The 23,104-nt window shown below is 43.2% G+C and overlaps 1 protein-coding gene across 2 annotated transcripts in view; it reads right to left on the reverse strand.

Moving 5' to 3' along the window:
• The window catches only part of myripb (myosin VIIA and Rab interacting protein b), a 105,380-nt gene extending 89,757 nt beyond the window's left edge, over positions 1 to 15,623 (reverse strand). For both annotated transcript variants that reach the window (XM_053859888.1, XM_053859889.1), the window contains exons 1-2: positions 15,297 to 15,623; positions 7,648 to 7,856 (exon numbers count right to left, since the gene is read on the reverse strand). In XM_053859888.1, coding sequence (XP_053715863.1) covers positions 7,648 to 7,757 — 110 coding nt within the window. In that variant the 5' untranslated portion in view covers positions 7,758 to 7,856; positions 15,297 to 15,623. The remainder of the gene's footprint in view (positions 1 to 7,647; positions 7,857 to 15,296) is intronic.
• Positions 15,624 to 23,104: the final 7,481 nt, after the last annotated feature.

Raw genomic sequence — 23,104 nt, forward strand, 5'->3', positions numbered from 1 at the left:
TGCACATGGCTCAGTTGAGGTCAGGTTACAGTATGTGATTCAGAGATGCACATATCAAATTGGCCGTGTGTTGCGACGATGCTGAATTGATTCCATCCATCCCACAGTGAAGTGACAATCCAAAGTAAAGGCTGAGTTCACCCCCTGACGAGTCACCACTCCATTACAACACTTACAGACTGCATTTTTGTTAAATGACCGGTATTCATGCTCTTGGACTGTGGCGAGGAGCAACCTTAAATAGAGGGGCTAAAAGTGACACTTTGAGAAAATAAACTCTGTCCTTTTCTCTGGCCACAGCCACTCAAACACCATTTCACTACTTAGTGTTTTTAGCAGGTTTGTAAGTTGATGTTGGACGCAGAGGCAGAAGTGCCAGTTTTAACTTGAGCAAAATGTCAAGCACACACACCTCTGGTGATGAGCCCGATACACACCAGATTAATGGAGAGGGAAGACAGGCTTCTCGGAAGACCCGGCTTTAATGCATTGAAAAAGAGTATGTGCATTTGTGTGTGCGTGTGTGTACCTGGTTTATCCTTACTTGTAGGGAACAAAACATCTCCTTGTGGGGACCTTATGCATTTATGCCTTATCTGTGAAATATAAGTGTGTGTGGGCATGTTTTGCCATACTTGTGAGGACATTTTGGCCGGTCTTCATGAAATTTACAGGGTTAAAACGCCAGTAAAAGTAGTTTATTATAAATCGGCGCAAGTTTGGTTCAGAGTCCTGGTTAAGGTTAGCCGAGTGTTTTGGGTGGTTAATTTTAGGGTGAGAGGCTGGGGAAAGCAATATGGCAATAAGAGGCCGTAACAAAAATAGCGCAACAAATGTGTGTTTTTTTTCTTGTCCTATATCGCTTTACTCTTAGAAGCACGCCTCCTTTTGCCCGTCACCACAACTTAAAGCCTGAATTTGAGGGTTAAAACTTTAAAATAACTGGGTCATTATATTCGGTTCAGGTCCTGGTTTTGTTTTGGATGGTTAGGTTTAGCGTGAGAGGCTGGGGAAAGTATAACATCAATGAGAGGTCCCCACAAAACATAAAATAATAAACATAAAATGCACGGGCGTGTGTTTGTGTGCACATGGGTCTATTACTCATTAGGAAAACAGATGAAATCTCCCCAACAGAGTTACAATGCTGCCTCAATTCATGCCTCGCCAATGAAAAAAAAGATTCCAATATGAACTTTATACTCCATATTTGTTGTTGTTTTCCTGTACAGTCCAAAGAAACAGGTCTTGATTGGTGACATGAACAGATGTGTTGGTGGGTGTCCAATGACCTGTCCACCTCCAGCCCCCATTTATCGCCCTATGTAGCCGGGATAGGTCGAACCCCATCACAACCTCATAGGCATGTGACGGCCTCCAAAGAACATGTCACGAAGAAGTATCTAATCGTACTCTCCAACAATAGCTGCCATCTCAGGGGTGAACAGTGTAAATCCCCACCGATTGCCCCAAACCTGCCTGAACATGATGCATCATCATTATGTTCTAGTTCTTATTCAATGTTCTACAACATCCTGGGAAGCGAGGAAACCCACCGTAAGCTGCCATTGAAAACGCAACATTAGCTGCATGCAGTTTCTCGAAACAGACTCTGGGAAACCAGTTCAACAGAGTCCTGCCTCCATCTCCTCACCTCTCAGACAAATTAACTCTCTGGAGATATTTTGTTTAATCTGCTAAATTGTTTACTGCAGATGAAAAAGGTCCAGACCTTATCTGGCAAAGGTTCAATCCCTTTTAAAAAGCTATGGCACTCCAAGATCCCAGGGGTTGTGGCATTGCTAGGGAAACCCATTGCAGGACATGACCCCCAAGCCAAGATGATTTTAACCCTTCATTTAAAGGTTAAACAAATAGTCTACCCATCAATGAACAGGTGACCTGGCTAGGGCATTCCTTTTTTTTTTCATGGAAATAGTGACCTGAAGTAATCGTACATAAGTGGATGATGACATAAATGAACTGAATGGCAAAACAAAAGACAAGAGAAAAAAATGAATAAAACTAACTTGCCTCGCAGGGTTTAAGCAACCGTTTAAGAACACATAAAGGGATCTTTGATGCTCAGTTGTTTGCCACTTTGGCCGCCTCCTGAATACTAAACCTTGATGCTGATGAATGACTGAAACACTGACAGGGAAAGCTGGATCAGTGATCGTTGGACTGGTAATCTGTGTGCCCCCACTGACAAAGACTAAGGTCAGTGAGGAGAAGCACACTGACCCGGCTGGAAACACCCAAACCATGTCAGAACTGACTCTGCCACAAAAGCTCGACGGGCTCATTTTTCATTATCAGGTCAAGCAATCCAGCAAGCTCAGCAGTTCCAGAGGACAGAAACTCCTTCATCAGAGCACTGATTCAGTCACTCTTCTCGGTCAAACTTGTACAGATTTCTTCAGATGAAGACGTGCCCAGGACGCTCCATGCCTGTCACAGATATATAGAGCAGCTGGGTCTGGCGATCACCTCAGTTAAGGCTCATCGACCAACAAACAAGCACCTCTCTTGTGGGTTTCAGTGGTTTCTTTTACATAAATCTCACCAGGGATTTAGCATCGCCGGCATTAACATCATTTTGCGCTCAGAGCGGCGTAACAGACTCAATAACCGTCCGTGTTTGGCTTTTTAAAAGCTCAGCTCGCTCTGTGAAGATCCACTTCAAAACAACTGTGGTGAATTTTCAAACGATTGCTCTGTGAGCGCTTCTCTCACTCAGCTGTCACAAGTGATCTCCCCAAATTATCCCCCCGAGCTCGTTGTTGCTCTTGTTTACAGCTGCAGAGATGAAGCACAGATCTCGTGTGGTTTTCAATTTGCTGTCAGGCAAGATTTCTTTGAAAGTTTTTCTTCTCTTTATTTGGATATTGAAGTGAATGCAACAGCTACAAAATGTGATGGTGGACTAATGTAATTAGTTACTGGAGACATGGCGGCAAAAATTCTGAAAAGCAGTCCAAGGGAGAAGAAGCAGGGACCTGACAGTCAGGGTCATGGGCAGACAAGATGCTCAAGAGAGGCGTGATGAAGACGTCAGATCAAACAGTGGAGTTACTGTTGCTGCAAAAGTGAATGAAGCAACAGGAGAGAATTATGATCTCAACATACGATTTGGCTTCTCCCTTCTGCCACAGCAGATCATCTTCCTCCATCTCACCCTGTCTTGTGCTTCCTCTTCTCTCAAACCTCCTTCACCACCTCCATAAATCTCCTCTTTGGCCTTCCTCTCCACCTTCTGCCTGGCAGTTCCAACCTCAACATCTTCCTACCACCTCTGTACATGTCCAAACCATCTCCATCTAGCCTCTCTGACATTGTCTCCTAAACACCTGACCACATGTGCTGTCCCTCTGATATACTGATTCCTGATCCTATCCATCCTGGTCACTGCCAGAGAGAACCTTCATCTCTGCTACCTCCAGCTCTGCCTCCTGTCTTTTCATCATTACCACTGTTTACAAACCATACAACATTGCAGGCCTGACCACCGTTTTGTACACTTTCCCTTTCATCCTTGCCGAGACCCTTTTGTACACATCACATCTGACACTTTTCTCCAATTATTCCACCCTGCCTGCACCCACTTGTTCACCTCTTTCTCACTCTCTCCATCGCCCTGGACAGTTGAGTCTAAGTACTTGAAAAAATCCCCCGCCTTCTTTATCTCTACATCCTGTAACTTCATCTGTCCACTTGGGTGCCTCTCATTCACACACATGTATTCCGTCTTACTGCGGCTAACCTTCATTCCTCTCCTTTCTAAGGCATCTAACCTCAACCTTTATTTTTTATATATATATATATATATATATATATATATATATATATATATATATATATATATATATATACAGAATTATAAGTTGTGTTTAATGCCTAAAATACTCAGATACGTGCCACCAGGTGTTCCAATTGTAGACCAAAATGTCAGAGTGTGGACTGCATCACATGAACAGGTTATTCGCTCTCTGTTGACCTTTCCGCCATACATGGCTGACATTTTCGTAGATGCTTGAATAGAAGTCAACTCTGCTGAAATCTAAAGCGCCAGTGGAATATACATTTTGAGGACAGCACAACTTAAGTCTACTCAACTTCTTCAACAACATTATTCTGTAGATTTCTTCCTCATCATGTTTACTGAGATTCAACATGAATGATTGAGCAGTAAAAAACAAATGAGAGTGAGGTCAAAAGGTAGATGGAAAATCTGAATAAAAAACACTCACATGGTAAAAGTGAGTGTCTTCCAAATCACTATAATAGAAACTGACATTCATCTTAGGTTTTATTCTCACAAAAACCTCCATTGAATAAACCACCATAGATAGATCTCCAGTCGATCGCAAACAGACATCCACCGTCACAAGGGCCAACTACTAGTCTGTTTGGGGGGACTTGCATTCATGTATCCTCCTAGATAGAAGTATAATTCATTTAAAAAAAGGTTTCTAAAACTGTGAACTTGAAATGAATATCAGATTATACATCTCTGTCAGAAGGGACAGAAGTGGTTTCAGGTTCAGGTATTGAAAACAATGCCACAAACATCAGACTGAGGTTGCTCTGCAGGTATTGGCTATTCAACTAAGCACAATAAGGCCCCTATAAGTGCCACTATGCATCCTGTGTCTCACTGACAAGTAGAGTAAATCACAACTGTCAATTCAACAAGTGCAGAAAACCTCCAAAAAAGTGAGGTTAAAGAGGATGAAACTTGAGCATCACTTGACATAAAACAATGCCACATTTAGACAACAGTTCGGAACACTGTCTGGTTAATGAGCGTTTTCTTGAAAGACTGTGTGCAGGTACACACCAGGAGAATTACTGCTTCATCATGGGAAATGAATACAGAAAACATATGAATGTATAATGGACTGGACTGCACATGTATTTCAATTAGTTCACTCATGCTAATTGCCCCGCTCTTGAAGCAGGACAAGCTTCACCTGCTGCCAAATTGCTTATTGACACTTTTTTCGCAACCTTGGTTTGGAGAGCACTTCGGCCTCCGCTGCACGTCTGCGGCACCACAGAAGGGTGCGACTCGCCCAATTAGAGAGGATGAGGAGCTGAACCTCTGGCCCGCTACGTGTTGGTGGCCATTCAACCGGCGAGGCTGATTACGGAGCAGCGGGAAGCTTGGGGGGCGCCGACGTGGGCTCACTTAACAAACAACTCGAGCGCTCCAAAAGGAGGCAGACTGGAGAGCGATTATAGACAGAAATAGCTGCCTGTGTGAGCCCAGAGAAGGTGACTGGAGTTCTCTCATGAGTAATGCCCTCTCTAAGCCTTTGTCCATGTCTAATTACTCTGCCTTTATGCCAACTTCAAACCCTATTGCACTTGGAGAGGCATCAATAGCTTTGCAGAGAGAACCGCCCCCCTGCACCTCCTTATTGTCTCCTAAACTGGATTATAAAAGCTGCTTCAAAACTGACAACACTGCAAGGCCAAAACCTACTGAGTGTATATATATATATATATATATATACAGTATATATATGCTGCCTGTTGCTGCCCTTGCTTTCAGTACTTATCCCACTGGCTCAGAAGGCACAACTAACCCACGGATGTTCTCACTTCCTCTCGCAAGGACTGTTTTCCACAGGAGTATTTAGCCAAGTCAGTCACCCACTGGTCCAAGCAGTTCTTTATTCATTCGAGCAATAAATTACCTCCTTGAATTTATTACAAAATCTGTCAAAGGATCCCTCTGGACTCTGGTCCCGAACCGAGAAGTGACAACCTTGAATGTGAATTAGGAGGCCATATGTCTACGATGGCAGAAGGTGAGGACTCCATCGGTTCATTTAAGGACGACTCTTAAGAAGACAGAAAACTGAGAGCCGACTTGCACGATGGCCGAGGACTGAGTCAGCAACCCATCCCAACAGAGGTCTCTCTCCTAGTCCATCACAAAGGACAGACAGACAACCACTCGCACACACACCAATGCATGCAAAAGCTCACATCCAAGTACTGAATCTTTGTGATGTGAAAAGATTTGAAATAAAATCACACTCATTAGATTTATAATAATAATCAAACTCCCAGCTTGGTAAACATTTGACCTTGACTTGTCCGTTTAATTGCCAAATCCAGGAATCATGTAACTCCTCCGGGAGAGACTTACCGGAACCTCAAAGACTCCATTGTGTTTGACAGACGTGAGTAATTCTTTTGTTCGCTGAGTCTGAAGGGTTTACAAGGTGTATTAATCCAGTGGCCATGTTGACATGTGACATCGATTCACATGAAGTGGCACTGTTTGATGCGGAACACACACTCGTGCACAGGAACAACTGAGGACTGAATAGACACAGTCTGCAATTCTGTCTCTGTTGTGCTTCATTTTTACAGTTCTGTTTTCCCGTTCGCTAAGGATTAGCGGCAATGTTTTGTTGGTCTAAACTGCTCATGACAGCCGTTGTTGAGCTGGACGTGAGTGTTTGTGATTTTATCAGCAGCAGTGCTGTGTGAACAGGAAGGACAAATCCCTCTGACCTTTTTCTGTTGCTGCAGTGACACGTCTGTTCACTGTAATGCTGCCGCTGATCACATTTCGTGGATCAACAGTGTACCAATTTAACCTGCGCACATTATTTTGTCAACATGCTCATGTCAAATCCAATTAGTGACCAGTCCTGCTGGGCAGGGTTTAGTTCATCTCAGCTGCGCCTATTTCTGTTCATATGGAATTTATTCTTGATGTCATTGATGGGTTTATAAAGGCCAAAGTGGATCAAGTATTTCCCTGAAATGTAAGCTTCTGAACTCAGCTGCTTTTGAGTTCTGTGGCTGTTTCATTTTGCATTTTTTGCTACAGGCTGTTAATACCGGTACGTGTTTGGTTTGAGTCTAAAAACTGAGGAACCATGTTAGGGGTGAAAGAGAGTGAACTCTGTTACTGTTTTGCCTTTCTGATCTCATTTCTATGTTGTTTCACTCGCAGACCAAGCATGGAAAGTGCTTTATAAATAAAGTTGGATGATTTAGTTTTACTGTTTCTGCCCATTTTATCCCAACAGCCACAGTCCTGCTGAAATATCACCAGACACACCGATCTGACCACAGATGGTTCAGCCCCTTGAGGCCTGTCAACTCACAAAAAATCCCTGAGAAGCTGTCACAGCCAAACAAGAGAGGAAGACTTGCAGAGAGTGCTGCATGTAGAATAAGAAGAGACGAAGTTCAGTGCATCGAACAAAAGCATAAAAATGCTTTCCTCTTGTGAGTAGTGCCTCAGCTGTCTGCATGCTTGTGTGAGTTGTGTGATTCTATAAGATTCAGCGCTACATGGAACTGAAGGTCAGAAAACACTATAGTACGTTGGCATGCATGTATCAAACTCAAGGCCTGGGGGCCAAATCCAGCCATTCAAGTCACTAGATCGCCTCAAGTTTTGCAGCTGAACAGTCTGCTTACTCGCTAACAGAGATATAAATATCGACAATTGAGCGGGAAACTCCACAAAGGAATAGAAGATATTCAGTGAAAGGTGGGGATACAGCAGTGTCTCTGACCAGACCAGAATCATCAGCGCACATACAGTAGCCTTTATAATTTGAGCCAACTTGAATTTCAACCGACGTACCCCTTCCCTTCCAGCGGGTGTCTCACCTCAACCGCTCCTCCTCCTTCTTCCTCAGCTTCATGTCCCTCTGGACCACTTTCAGGACGTGTTCGGCCTCGTCGTCCGTCAGCCCCGACAGGTCCAGTTTCCGGCCCATTTCCCCCTGGCTCGCCACGCTGAGCTGCTGCTGGTCCAATACAGGAGGACGGGTTTAGGCGCAGGCTCTGCTGCTCCGGAGGGCGAGGCTGGGACAACCCTGAAAGACAGATTAAATTTTACTGCAGATATTTTTTAATTGGAGATTGATTGCTTCAATGTCAAACAGTCCATTGATGCCTGCACTTGTATGATCAAGTTCCATCAAAAACTCAGCTGCTCTGGTGCTGGAGATCACAATGAGAGCATACTCTGTCTCATTTAGCTTGATTTTACCATCCATTCTTCACACTTCAGAGCGACCTCAACTTAAGATCTGCTCATCTAAGTGATGAACCTTCTCGAGTCCTAAGGGCCTCTGGGTTTTATTCTCAGCTTGAGCAGCACAGCGTCATTTCACCAATATTCACCAAACAGTCTTCAAGAGGCGACGAGGGCTGCTGAGAGTTGAATTCTGACAAAACTTTGTCAATAATATCTCCACTTGCAACAGCATTCCCTGTTTTTTTAAACATGTCCAGCAGACAGGATACCGCAGGAGATGCTTCCACTTTTACCTGTGATGTTTGCAGTCTGCTCTGAAGCGGCCAACAAACTGAACAGCGGTCGACACGGAAGCAGGTTGGCCATTAATAGCACAGATTTAATTGTCTGGCTTCTCTGAGTCATTGCTGTGTTGCCCACTCCTGGTGCTTTTCTGTCGTTCGCAGACCATCCCCATCTCTCCACTCCCCTCCTTCCTCTCCGCTCTACCTTCCTCTTGTCATCCGTCCTATGTTTGTCGCTGCCGCCGTATCACCGCCTTGTCATCTCTTCAAGATCTGTCTCCTTTTGTCAGCCTCACCTTGTATATATGACGCTAATTCAATTCTGCTCCAGTCGGCTGTCAACACCAGAGGTTCTCTGGCTTGGATATTTACTTTGGCACAGGTAAAGTGTTTTTGGTTTGTGAAAGATGGAATATTTACAGAACACTCTTGTGTTAAATTGAAGACATGATCATAAACGGTAGCTTTTTTTTAACAATATTTCAGAGTTTAAAAGGTACAGCAGAATGTGCTGAAATTCAATTCGCATGAGAGTAGGAAAGATAATAATGGACAGCACTCAAATACTTAAATCAACACGCAGCATTTTGACCGAAAGAAAACATGTTACAGACTATGATAGCATAAAATCATTATATCATTATTGCACTTCAGCACTTCAAGTTGTGGGACAGTTTAATTAAAGGTGCCCAGCCCATTTCACGAGCGTTGTGAATTAAACAACGTCACTGTAGATATAAATCCTTCAGTTTTTAGTAATTCTGACCAAGGACACAACTAATGTCCTACATGTCTGGAAAATGCTGCATAAGATTAGCTTCAAACGTATTCTTACTTTGAAAAAAATTTCATTAATTTCATTATTAAAAGTACAATGGCGGTGGAACAGTGCACACCACTGTCGAGCCTCCCGTTTCCTCCAACACAGTGTTTTTTTTCCACTGAAAATTATTGCCCTACATGTATCAAAAGGCGCTGATTTCGTTGGTGCTTGAGAGCTTGCACTCCTCCTTCACACCCCCCGGCTTGCATCCATACATTTCATCAAGTGCAACGAGTTTACTCGGACAGCAAGTGGCAGTATTGTTACGGAGCTCCCGCACAGGATGCATGAGGATGAGGCAGTGAAAGACTTAAAACACTGGTAAATCCTCATTTTGTCACCCTCGATATATGAGAGTTCGATTCATTCCAGTGACTACAGTGGTCAGATCTTCGGTCCTTTTTTTTCCACTGATAGTAGAGGAAAAAAACACAAAGTTGACAGGTAGCGAGGAGCCATATCTGACTGCTATACTGAACTCTTTACACAGCGATCATGCTAATTGATCAATCAGCGCGTTGGACCGGTTCAACGGTGTCACCATCATGGAGCTGTCATTGTCAACTTCCTGTTCTTTGACGGGTTTCTCGATTGGAACTAAATCGTTTCTGAATAAAATGAAGACATTCATCATCAGTGACCATTGTGGTGGTAATGTCTCCTTAAATCAGTAAATCGTGTCTTCTAATTCCTTTTGTGAAAACCAATGATCGAAACAACCTGAGTGAAGGTTGTAAACATCTACAGATCAGATGTGTCACAAGTGACAACACAGTTGATATCAGGTTTGTTATGTGTTTCCCATAGATATCAACAAGAGCCAAGGAAGCGACACACACAGTTACACTTGTTTGTTTATAACGTTATAAGACTGTCTTCACATCTCAGGAACAGTTTACTGAAGCCACATATCACCCAGTCTAGCTTAGTCCAGCTATTATCAAGGTGGTGTAGTCCGACAAAGAGAAGTTTAGAATTTCCCTCCCATAGTCGGACTAAGCTGTTTACATGCAATTTAAAAGTCCAAACGTAGGCAATAATGTGGTTTTCTGAACTGTCATCGAAGCATGCTGAGTGACTCGTTGTATATGTTGTTTTAAAAGTTAAGTCCAGTTTGTCACTTTGATTTTAAGCATGGTTAGTCACATGACCGTAGTGCACAGGAAGTAGTCAGAATGAATGGTAATCTGCAGCAGTGTTTTTCAACTTTTTAAAGCCACTACACTCCTATTTTCATTGAATAGAATCTCATGGCACACCACTAGTTGTACCTTGGCCAAAGTACACTTGTGTGTTGATGAAATCGTTGCAAAAGCTTTTCATTTTAGGAAAATGTTTAGCAACAGACACATATGTGGACTATTTACAGGAGATAATTTCTGTGAAAATGTTTACAGACCAAATGCTTTAAGAGAAACTGCTCTCTCGTTGAAAAACACTGGTCAACACAATGTATTTTTACTGTTCTGCAACTGATCTGTTTACAAACAAACAATGATAGTTGTGGGTTGACATCAACTGATAACGGTACAAATCTCAGTCCTGATACTACTGAAACAATAAAGCACTCCCATTTGCAGAAAAAGCTTTAAAGAAATATTGTCTTAAGTGCAACATTATTTGATTCCATCTTCACTATTTTCTTTTATCAAGGACTTCTATGAGTCATCCCACTCTGTGTGCAGACACTGGGGGAAACACACATATTCAGTCTCCTGTCACACAGGGACAAAAGTGAGAAAGAGCTTTTGACACATTCTCAGCTGCTGACAGAAAACAATAATACGAAAATAAATCTATTAAGAAGTCTTGGGAAGCTGGCAGACAGAAGTGTTAATATTGTCAAAATGTTACAGCAATATTGGAAAAATGAATTAACACGTGTGAACACCTACACAGTCAAATCGATTTTATACTACTGTATATCCGCAGCTCTGAACCAGAACACTATCAAGCCATGAAAAAAGCTAAACATGAAGATGCAATGCAGCAGCTGCATCTACAAAGAAAGGAGCTAGCAGAAGTGGTTTGAACAGGCGGGAATAAACAAACCCAAGGTCAAACCTGAAAAAAGATCAGTTTATTGTACAGAAGAAGTTGGATGGGCAGATGCTGCAGCTCTTGAATTAACTCCCATTTCATCTTATTCTAAAAACATCAGTCTCTAATTGAAACCCCAGCTTGCAGCAAGACTGGCACCTCATCACACTCCTAATGTTTACATGACTATGAAGGCTATTTGTGCACATTCAGAAGAGAGAACCGCTTCTGAGATTGTCAGACTCTCAAGGACGAGAGCCGAGCATCTCTGTGTCTCTGACTGTCTCTGAAGATTCAGTGACGTAGGTCTTCGAGGTCATCTGCAGTGTGTAGCAAGGTAAAAGCATTTGTCTTAATCCTGTAGCAGAGAAACATCTGCATGTCACAGTGGAAGGATGAGCCAGGCGTCTGGATCTCCTCTGTCTGTTCAACATCATCATGCAGCTCACAATTCAAATCATGTTGGATCCAAAAGAAAACGCTATAAAATAATATGCATCTACAAATGATCTAAAATTAATCTGCTACAGAGCAATATAACAGAGGGAAAACAGATTTCCCAGACCGGACCAAATAAATTGCACAACAATATAAAGCTAAACCAGGTCCATAAGATCACAACCGTAACAGTGCATCATCCAAGATGGGATCGATACAGTTGTGGTGAGAGGTGGTTCTATTTGAAACCAACATTTTACAGTTGGCCAGCACAACAACGAAACAACTATCTAGCCTCACATTTTATAAGGCTCAACAATAAATAACTAATGCATGGAGTCTGTTGTGCTGTGCTTTGTGTACAGAAGGCAATACACACGTATTAGAGAAAGTCATCTCACCAGTTGAACAATACCATTTGCTTTTCCCCTATGTTCAGTCATTCATAATACTCTCCCTGGGTGCCAATGCCAGGCAACCAATCACACACATCCTCTCCGACAGACAACATAGTTGGAGTCACTCACTGTGTTTTGGAACTGTGGGAGGAAACCAGAGTGCCCGAATGAGCGGCGCTCAAGTTAGTTCCACGTTTGAATTCACCTCACAAACAAGCAGAGGGTCATAATGTTGTGGCCACCAAGTGATAATCCTCTGTTAGACATTGAAGCGACAGAAGTGTGGAACGGAAATCTAACTAAAGTGAAACTTGACTTGTCTCGTGCCTCTCACCCTAGAAAGCTGGGACAGCCACACTGGAGCAGTCTCAGTACCAGATAAAGAATGAATGAATAAAAAGTAGGAATATACTCAAGAGAAAGAACACAACACATCCTAAACTGCATGTTATGATGGCTCAGCAAAACCACAGCTCAGCAACCATGACCGACTGGATACAGCCTGCAGGTCCACGGAGTGGAGGTGGGTCTGAGCAAGGCCGACAAATACCGGTATGTACGGTGTGAGGCTGATTATTTTTATATGCAAATTGTGTCGGTGCTACTTGAGTATTTTCATAATTTCGTACTGATTTATTTGAAGTTTGGCTACTACTACTTTATTCAGTGTCATGGTTTGGGGCAAGAATTTTCATTTGGTCGCATCCCTACCAAGTGAATGTACTGAACTGTTGATAATACATGCTAATAATGCAGAATCTACGGCTGGAAACTGCAATTTATAAACGGCATCCTTTTCTTTCATTTCTTCGAAGGCCATTTATGACTGGACCGACACTGGCAGACATCACACAGGAGACAGGTCCCCCTGCATGGAAAGTGGGTCACACTGATTTATCCCATGAGGACCAACAGAAGCGGCTGGTCCCCTCAGACGTGTCGCACGCATCAATCCAGCAGCTCATTAATGATTCTGTGTACACACACTGATGCTAAATCATTACAGGACGCGCGGCAACCATTTGTCACAGGCTGCCGAGCTGCTGGCAGCACAGATGTCCATCACTTGAGTCAGTCAGTTGTGGAGAGACCTGGAGGACGAGGACCTGCTGGAGCTGCTGGTACATTCAAACTAGGATTAGTTTCAGACTGGAGCCTTGATGTGCAAAGTCAGAGAGTTTAGCTATTTTGAAGTTAGTTTTAAAGTCTGATAATTACTTTCCTTTTAATACTCTGTACAATGCGGCAGGAAGGACACAGTGAAATAACGCTCTAAATCAGTGGTCCCCAACCTCTTTATCACCGCGGATCAGTCTACGCTTGACAATTTAAACGTGGCCTGGGGGGTATGAAGTTGCCACTTTCAACCATCAGATAAGGCCTCTGCACTTTCGTGTGCTTAGCACATGGGAATCACCGACCATGATAAATCCATATTTCAACTACTGCTATTGTCTGTTAAAAACATTCTTCTTCATGGAAGTTCTGTCTCTTCACTGAGCCTTTTACTCTTCGCAAAGAAACTTTCCAAAGACGGCTGTTTCTGACTCATTTTGCTTGTGGGTTATATTTTGGTTCTCAAGTGACCGAGGCTTAACCAAGAGAATCCGGTCCTTTTTCAAAATAAAAGATCATTCAAACTAAGATAATACATAAAACAGAAACAAATTATTTCTTTCTTTCTTGTGTGGCCCGGCACCAATTGAGGGGTTGGGGACCCCTGCTCTAAATGACCAAAAAAACATTTCATTTTGTTGCACTTGAAAACGTTTGCTTTATGTGGATTAATGCATCTGTTCCATTTCAACCTCACCAGAGGTTTTGTAACAAGCACCTTGACTTAAAAAGCCACCATACAGCCAGACTCACACGAACATTCAATGATATAATATTCAGAACACAAACACCTGCAGGCTCATTTTTCTTCCCTGAGTCAGAAAGGGATTCTAATTAGAGAAGAGACCCACGTGGCAACACTTATATCCTCCAACATGAAGAGGAGCCTGTGATCATTCGTCACTTGGACATTCTCCCGCTGTGTCATATCCATCACTACAATTACCAGCTGAGAGGAGGCTGCCGGGGAGAGAGCACTGGAGCTCAGCCCAACACACGTGCCAACAGGTATTTATTTAACCTGGAGGATCAACATTAAATCACCACTCGTCTCGGGACAAGTTAACAGCTCCCTCCCACGTTTGTCTCCGTTATTTCAATTTGTTTTGATTCATAGTACAATAAACAGGAGCATGCTGACGGACCGGCCACTTTTGGTGCGATAGCAGAAAAGACAAAGGTGGGCGATAAGATGGAACACACTCCATCCAAATATTGACAGGAAACACATTGAAAATTAACTTTTTGAAGTGCAGATGCAGTTGGAACAGAGTCGCCGCCGCTTCAGTCACAGGGTGACAGCAGCAGCTGCTTATTTTTGGGTCTATTGTGATCAGAAGACAGGCCCAGTTACAGGCACTGCTGGAGGAGGATGGTCTGTAACGCACACAGAGGCTGGAGAGACCGAGAGCTGCTCAGCTCAGTCGACGAGGGATCACAGGAAAAAGCATGTGTCTTATGAAGAAACATACTTTTTTTCACCTATATTTCTCTATTCTAATGTCATGATTTCATGTCTGCAGGGTTCCCATTATGGGTGCTGGCATGAAATGCTGGGCTGTTTCCTCTGGTCTTCAAATTAAACCATGCAACAGGCTACATTCATTCAACCACTTTGCTTGTTGCGTCCTGCAGCTGGGTTGCAGGGGGCTGCAGCATATTCCAGCAAAAGTTGGGCTACAAACACACACCCTCACATTTTCAAAGCCATCAATTCACCTGAAATGTTTTTGGACTGTGCGAGAACAGAGTCCATACAGGACCAAACTTTTTCTCTCAACTTGTGGTTAAAACAATGCTCTTTTTTATTGGCTATGACGTCGCGACACAGCACATTTCATGCGCGTTTGTGTCTGAAGGAGTGGGTTCCAGGAGCGCAACTGATTCCATGTTTACGATGTCAACAGGTGACGTCCCACAGCAGTAAACAAACCGCGCTGCTAAATCTGAATTTCCAGCTCACAGCCTTTTGTCTTTAATCCCTCTACACGTGCAAGAACGAAGCTGAGGGGCATTTTCGACACATCGGTTGTTTCACCGGTGCCACGGTGGCTCCTCGCTGACAACACAGAGATGAGGATGACGAAGATGCTGCTGCACAGGTGCCACACAAACATGCACGTTGACGGAGCTAACGCGGACAGTCGATTGCGTCAGAGCTGAGGAGGGTCACTTACACAGGCTCCGCCAGTGACGGCTCCTCTGATTCCAGCCGCCGAGGACCCGCGCAGTGATGCGATGCCCAAGTTCCGCCACACCTGTCTGCCTCCACTCACTTCAGCGCTCCCGCCTCGACCGGCCGGCTCATTGTTCTGCTCGCCTCCAGCAGACGCGATCACGGGGTTTGTATTACACACGCGGGGGAGGAGGAGGAGGCGCGGGGACGCACGCGGAGCGACGTGAACGGCTGGCGGAGCAACTGATGCTTTCCTCCCTCTGAGCCCATTCCGCGCGGTACACGCCAGGCTGAGGTGAGGGAGCACGAGGAGGTCTATTTCCGTGTTTGGCTGACACCTGTGAGGCTGAGTCCGGGACCTGCTCTGACACTGAGGAGCAGGAGGAGGGAGGGAGGGAGGGAAGGAGAGGGCGGTCCTGTATCAGTGATGCTCCATTCATAAACCCGCATAGCGGTGCCAACGATTGGTTCATTCATGTGCTGGCTCTCCTGCCCTCATCTGCCTCTGTGTGGTGATCCAAACATCATTCACCTGTGCAGGTGCACTTGGTCATCAACAAGTCACTACAGAAGGGACAGGTCGATCAATATTAGGCGTCTGCAACCTTCATTTTTCACCCATTCATTCTGTTTTTCTGAGGCTCTGTCTGCACATTCCTCCTCCCTCCATCCATGCCCAGGACTCAGCATCCTCTGACTCTCCTGGAGAAATTATAAGGCCATCAGTGAGATATTCTCTCAGGAATGTTGCGGGTTCGCCCCATGGTCTCCTCCTAGTTGAACTCCTCAGGTGAGAATAGGAACACATTCCTTTGTTCATTGCAGTGAGCATGCACAATCATGTGACTTGCACAGTTGGCACACACATTTCTGCTATTCAGACTGAGGTTGCAATTTCTAATCCGAATCAAGACAAACCGGGTGCCACATAGAGCCCATGATGTCATGAGGTCCTGTGACACATGAGCCCATGGTCGACATATAGGTCAACATTCATACACACACCGCATCATATACAGCTCCCATTTGATTTGTTTTATATTTGGACTGTGGGAGGAAATCTGAGTGCCCAGAGAAATTCCACACAGAAAGTATGGCCTCATGTGGAGTTTGTATTGGACAATCTCAAGCCTGAGTCGGACCTGTGGCCCACTTGCCTTGAGGCTGCAGCACTAACCACTCTTACACTGTGCTGCCTATTATCAGCCGAGATCAGTTGGGAGCAAGACCACAGAGAGAGTCACGACAATCCACAACACAGAAGCATACATCTATTAGTCATATAGACACACACATTTGCTTTTTACTGCAATAACTGAAATATTTTTATTGGAACAAACCCATAGCTTGTTGGCCATCTATTCACTTTGGTCACAATCTTTGTCTTGGTGTCGTCCCATTTCAAAGTATTTAAAAATGATCTGACACAGAAACTTCAAGACTCTAGTGAAGAGACCTCCAAGATCAGAAGGAACTGACAGCAACATAAAACACAATGTACAGGATATGATGCAGATACAAGCATCGCACAAAGTCACACATATGTTTGGGAAAAGTGGGAAGTGGCAGGAACTGTATGGAGTTCTACACTCTGCTCAATTTCAATCTCTCTATGTATAATGTAAGATGACATGCTGCCTGTACTGTATGTAATATATCAGAAGCAAAGTAATGTAATGCAGAGAAATGTAAGTCACGTGAATGTCAACTGTAATAAGCTTACGGATTTGCAGCAATTGAAATAAACACGCATTCAATGAGGCCCTCCCCCAGACCACAAGATATACACTATTAGCTTGGCAGCATTCCGAAGTTTTCATAGCTCAAGCCATCTCATGTGGTTTTAAATTTATGCTGATACTTATGACGTGGACAGCAGGATTAGATGATTTAGGTTGTTAAAAGACAACAGCTTATTATCATCACGTGAGGTCGGAGCGGTTAAAGGTCGCGCCTAATTAAATGGTAATAACCAGCTTCATAAGCAGACCCATAATAGTTCCTATTGGGAAATGATGTGTTCAGACAGGCTGCCTGAAAAAGGACAAAAGCAAAAGCAAAGCATAAAGTGGTGAAACCAGCAAGCAGCTAAGCAAGTGCGCAGCGGTGCACTTTGAAATAAGCTCATTTATTACAGTTCAGCACTCCTTGATTCAGATATCTCGCTGGCTAAATGGCAAATTTCCAACTTATTTAATGGAGGAGTGTGAAAGACCCTGCAGAACGAATTGGCAGAAATGGGATTTGGATGATTTAACTCCCACTTCCTGTACTCTTTCCGCGAGGGTTGGCAAACCCATTCAAACGTTTGTCTCCAAAGTGTTTGCTCATGAAATGAGAAACGGGGACATTTATTTCACAATACCTGTTATAACATTGTCCAGCATATGCTGTTTACCTAAGTCGGCTGAGCTTGTTCTCAATGTCTGTGCAACTGTCGTGGCAAGGCATTGTTAATGATCATCTGTTTACAATGCACTTCTGACAGGATCAAAGCACATATTAATTCAATATGAACCAAATCATGCAGTGAAACAGGACATTGAAACAGAGCATGACAGATGTTCATGTGAAAGCAGCTGCTGTCTCAGATGCAGATTGTTATGTCACCTTTTTAATAGGATAAAACAGGAGGAACAATCTCATGAAACAATTTCAAAATTATCATATAATTTCACATGTACTGAAAGGGAAATGTAATGTATTTCGGTCAGCCATGATTTGGTTAGTGCGCGGTCAGCAACTCCATTTGCTGTCCGAGCCGAGGTGAGATTCAGAAGTAATTAAGAGAATCTTAAAATCAATTCTAAGACGAACAGTGAGTCGATGAGGTGAGGCTGAAAGTGATAATTGATGGTGCGTGACAATGGAAAAAGGCAGTGATGTATGATGAAAAATTTTTGGTGTTTCAAATCGCTCCTACTGGTGGTTTGGTAGAAAAAAAAGAAGCAAAAGTAGTGTTTTCTTCGCAGTCGCTTTCCAGACTGCATCAAAAATGCTTTATTAGTATTAGTATTAGTATAGTATAGTATTTTTGGTGTTTAGATATATATATATATCCTCACAGTACCCTTAGATTCCATCTCGCTCATCCTCAAAATGCAACCCATCCTCACTCCATTGGCGTAACATATAGATTCTGTATCTCTGTAGTCCATTGATCACCCAGGAAAAAGTTTACACACTACACTGAGGAGGGATGGGAATAGTTGGTGGGTTTTGTAGAAAGAAATTTAACGTGAAACTCCTCTCCACAGCAGCATTTCTACGGTTGTCTGCATTCTTCCTAACCACCAGACGTTAAGAATTAACAGGTAGTTTAAGATAATGTCTTACAGGAAATCTGCCCTTTAACAGAATGCATCTATTATCTACTTAACTTGTCTGTATGTGGCCGTGTTAGCAGTCTGTAAACCTCTCAGCGATGTAATGGCAAAATGCTAATCAGTGTTTATCTTTGTAGCACGTCTGAATGCAATGGCTTTGGGGGTAAACAAGGCTAAACATGGTTGCTACTGAAAGACAACTGTAGTTCCTAATAGGGGAAAGGAGATTAAAGCGCAGCTAGGTGTCAGAGCCAGTGCTTTAGGAGCATGACAGGACACTTTTCCTCACAGAGCGCTATTGTAGGTCAGTAAGTGGCCACTGACAGGAGTGAGGTCAGTAATCCTCTGGTCACAAGCACATTTCTCCAACTTAAAGTGACTGTGGCTCGCATACGTGTTGGACTAAATCTCATTAAAGGGCCTCACGTTCAGCTGCTGACTCATTTGCAACACGAACCTCCATTTAATAGTGGTCATTGATCAGAGGTAAATAAATGTTGGCTGCTATCTTCCACCCCTGTGGTCTGCTGCCAGGATGGAGGCTCATTATTGGGTTCAAACCCTCCCTGTTTGCAGCATTGCTTCAGGGGCAATGGTAGATTTGCAAACTTTCCTAATCCAGTCAAGCTCGTGGGCAGGAGCAGGAATATTCATGGCGGCCTCTTCAGAAGCTGCTGTGTGAAAAATGCAATCAGCGCGGCCGCCTGAAGAACCCCTGATAGATTGTCTCTGTGTAGGGGTCCTTGAAGGTTCCCCACAAGCCATAAACGCTGAAGTGGAATATTTAGAGCGACTGAAACCTTTCAAGCTCTTTTCCCCTTATGGCATGATGAGTCTGAGCATGTCTGCGGCACCATCTCATTTGAGGTCATAAATGAACCGACTGAACCAACAACCTTTGAGGGCCAGCAAAATTTCAAAGAGGCAGTGGACTCCTCGCTTGTGTTCTAACTCAGTCTCTTCTTTATCATCGCTTGGTGTCATAGGACCACGCTGAATGCCAGTCACTTTATATCGTATATGGATTGGGTGTTTGTCTCACTATACAATTGAGACAGACGTATTTCTGTTGGGCCCCCACTTTACTTTACTTACTTTCTAACAATCATAACAACAAACCACTTGGAACCCAAAGGAAGCTGAAGAAGTAAACTTGGCAGCAAAGTCAGATATATTCATATTTTCATCTTGGAGCTCAAACACTTGCAATAACATTTTGCCTCTCAAGACCCATCATGCCTCACTGTGTGACAGAGTTTAACAGAGTTGTCCAGCTCCCATCTCATCACACAGCACAGAGACAATTCGAGCTTCTAGGGGTCTATTCTTGACAACAGCAATATCAGCTTCATGACTTTGGACCTGCTTTATAAAGCTTTGCATAGGTAAGCACACTATGGTTTGTGTACGCAGGAAACATAGGACGTGTGTAGGTGCAATTACATCCAGATAAAAATGAAATGACTATGACTGTTTCAGTCGATAAATCACAACCTATGCTAATGCTGGCCATCTAAGCTCATGAAACATCCCAAATGAATATTCACCACTGCTGTGGCACGGAATCGCTGTTACCGGTGTGTCGACGGAGGCAGGGGTGACACCAGATGAAGGAAATTCTGTGATCTTGCCTGCAAATAAAATGTACATTTGAGACACCATTCACCACAGTTAACATTATTCAAAGCCAAACAATAATTCACTTTAATCCCCAGAGGTTCCTTCTCAGTTGGTGTTTCTGCACGGTGTAAATCAATGGTGTAAACATGCTGGGACAAGGATCAACATCTGAGCCTCACGCATCATCAGTCAGGTGGTGGAGGTGCCGTGTTGTGCAGCGCATCACAGAGGGATGGAGAAATTTCCTACTGGTTCATTGAGAATCATTGAGAAGTATTACATTTCTTTGTTTTTTCTTTGTTTTTTTTCAAAAAATATTGTTTATATTGTGGGTAGTCTCTAATTATTTCACTCTCATTAATTACTTTTTCTTTGATTCCATCCATGTAATGTTCTGCAATATTTTGTACATACAGCAGGAGCTGCCGCAGAGGTGAGTTTTTTACAACCACCAAAAGATGTGTACTATTTACCGTATGCACCGTTTACATTTGAGGTCCCAGGACTCAGCTGACTTGTTAGCAGCACCTCTTTGTCGATGATATAGTGCTTCTGATGTGCAGTGAGCATTAGCGCCAGCGGTCCTCACTAGCATGCACCAAAGTCAGCCTTCCGAGTAGCTAACACATACCGACTCAGACTGTTTAGCATTTGTTCATATCAGTTTCATGTAGTACAGGTTAACCTTGTGACCCAAAGAAAACGGAGGCCTGTCTTTGGCATGGTCATCTGGCCAGGTTCATTGAGGAACCGCTGCTTTATGGGGAGCCAGTTACGTTGGCTTGGGCGACTTCTTTAATACCTCCACTGACTCTTTCCTTATCGGGTGTTCTGGGACAACCAGTCTGACCCAGGACACACTCTTGTCTCTGTGTCTTGAGAACACTTGAGTATTTCCTTTTATAGAGGAGTCAGGGGTGAGGAGCTTTAGGGTCTCTTCACCTGGGCTGAGTGATTTGATCAGAACATTTTATGCTTGCAGTGTCTTCATAATGGTTGCTTCCACTCACCTCACATCACGTCCTGTAATGTCATTCTGGCATTTCAAGTGAAGTTGCTCCTGCGACCGTCTTCCCTTGGTCTACACTTCCCATCCTACTTCTATTTATGTCCTGCTGCATCTTAGATCAGATGTAAATGAGCATCATTGTACTTGGCTATCTCTCTGCAAGGATATGAGAAGAGGGCTCGACATTCACCTCGGCTTCAGCAGATATATTCTTGTGTCTGTCACCAAAGAGTGCAGTTGCTGCCCACACAATGTGACATATTGAACCTTAGTCCATTCCATCAGTGGAGACAAAGCGATGATGAGTCACTCTTGCATCGACTGGTGTCCCAAGAGAACATTGTTTCTCAGAATGTATGCAGTTATTTAAGCTTTACAACCTGTTCTACACAGGTTTTGGCTGACTTGCACAGTGTAACATTCTGCTAGATTTAAACTAATTATTTTTCCCCTAAGTACAGTGATGAAACCAAACAAAAGATGGTGGATATAACTTCCAGAAGCTTGAAGTACAGCCACTCTCCTCCACATGAGTCAGGGGAGCTGGTCTATAAATCTAGGCCTAACTCCGTATGATCCTTCAAACCATGGACTCAAATGTAAGTACCTTATTGAAAACTGAATACTAGAAGGTTGCGAGCAACATTTGAACCTCCTTGTTGCCATCATGATCTACTTCACTTTTATTTTAAATATTTGATATTTTGTGTGATTAATTGAAATGCACATTTATGGTCACTTCCATTTTCCATTTCCCTCCAATTTATTTTCTATATATATGTATATATTATTATTTATTTTTTAAATCAACATATTTAATAATGTTTCCATTAATCCGTACATTTATTTCCAAATTTTGTCACTGCGATTTCAAAAGGTACAAATAGATATTCCCTTTATTAATGTTTTTATTCATTTATTCAAGTCACCATTTGGTAATATATAATAAATATTTGGTATATATGGACCTGTTTGCACTACAGCATGTTACAAGTGTATATCTGTATACCTTCTATTTCCTGTATATATGTTATTTATTTCATTTATTTTATTTCTATTGTTGAGCAAATCCCTAACCAGTCACCAGCAGACCAATTCCTTGTATGCTGCCAACATACACGTTGAATGTGCATGTGTGTGAGAAGTAACTAAAAATAGGAGCAAACTATTTTCATTTCACTGGACAGTAGATTTTCTTCCACCGAGAACAGAAATATGTTTGTTGAAGAGGCATAATCTAAAGTTCTGTCGACAGATGTGGTGTGTTTCTACAGGTTGAAATGTGAAACATTAGCTGCAGTGGAAGATTCCAGGTGACTGTTTCAGTGGATTCACAGTGGAATCCCTTACTGATAACGTGGCACAGACTTTGGAAATCTTTCTCCTGGTTTAACAGACAAAGCAGTGACTTGCCTCATTTCACATTCTGGTCTGAACACCCGACAAAATGAGTCACCACTCATATAAAATGTGTGAGTATCCAGAAGCACAAGGATGACTTGTCACGTCAGAGACTCCAGCCATGATGGCGTTGTTTGAATTGAGTTCCTTGCTGCCATGACAACCAGGGCAGGGAGAGGAGGAACAAATGAGAGCCAGCGAGGGGCCACGACCTGCACTACGCCGACACTCTCCTGGTGTTACATTAGCTGTTCTGGCTGGCTGAACAACAGTCAGGCTGTGTGACTAGCAAGACGGATCTCATCACCACTTCACTGATCATTGTAGACCAAACATTACAGCATCATCTCGGGTTAGAATCATCCCTCTACACCCTTCTCAGTGACTGGAAACTTGTTACACACACCAGATGTCTCACCAATAGTTGAAGTTGAAGTCAAATCATAACAGTCA

The sequence above is a fragment of the Synchiropus splendidus genome, chromosome 3 (assembly GCF_027744825.2).
Source record: "Synchiropus splendidus isolate RoL2022-P1 chromosome 3, RoL_Sspl_1.0, whole genome shotgun sequence".
NCBI classification, from domain to species: Eukaryota; Metazoa; Chordata; class Actinopteri; order Syngnathiformes; family Callionymidae; genus Synchiropus; species Synchiropus splendidus.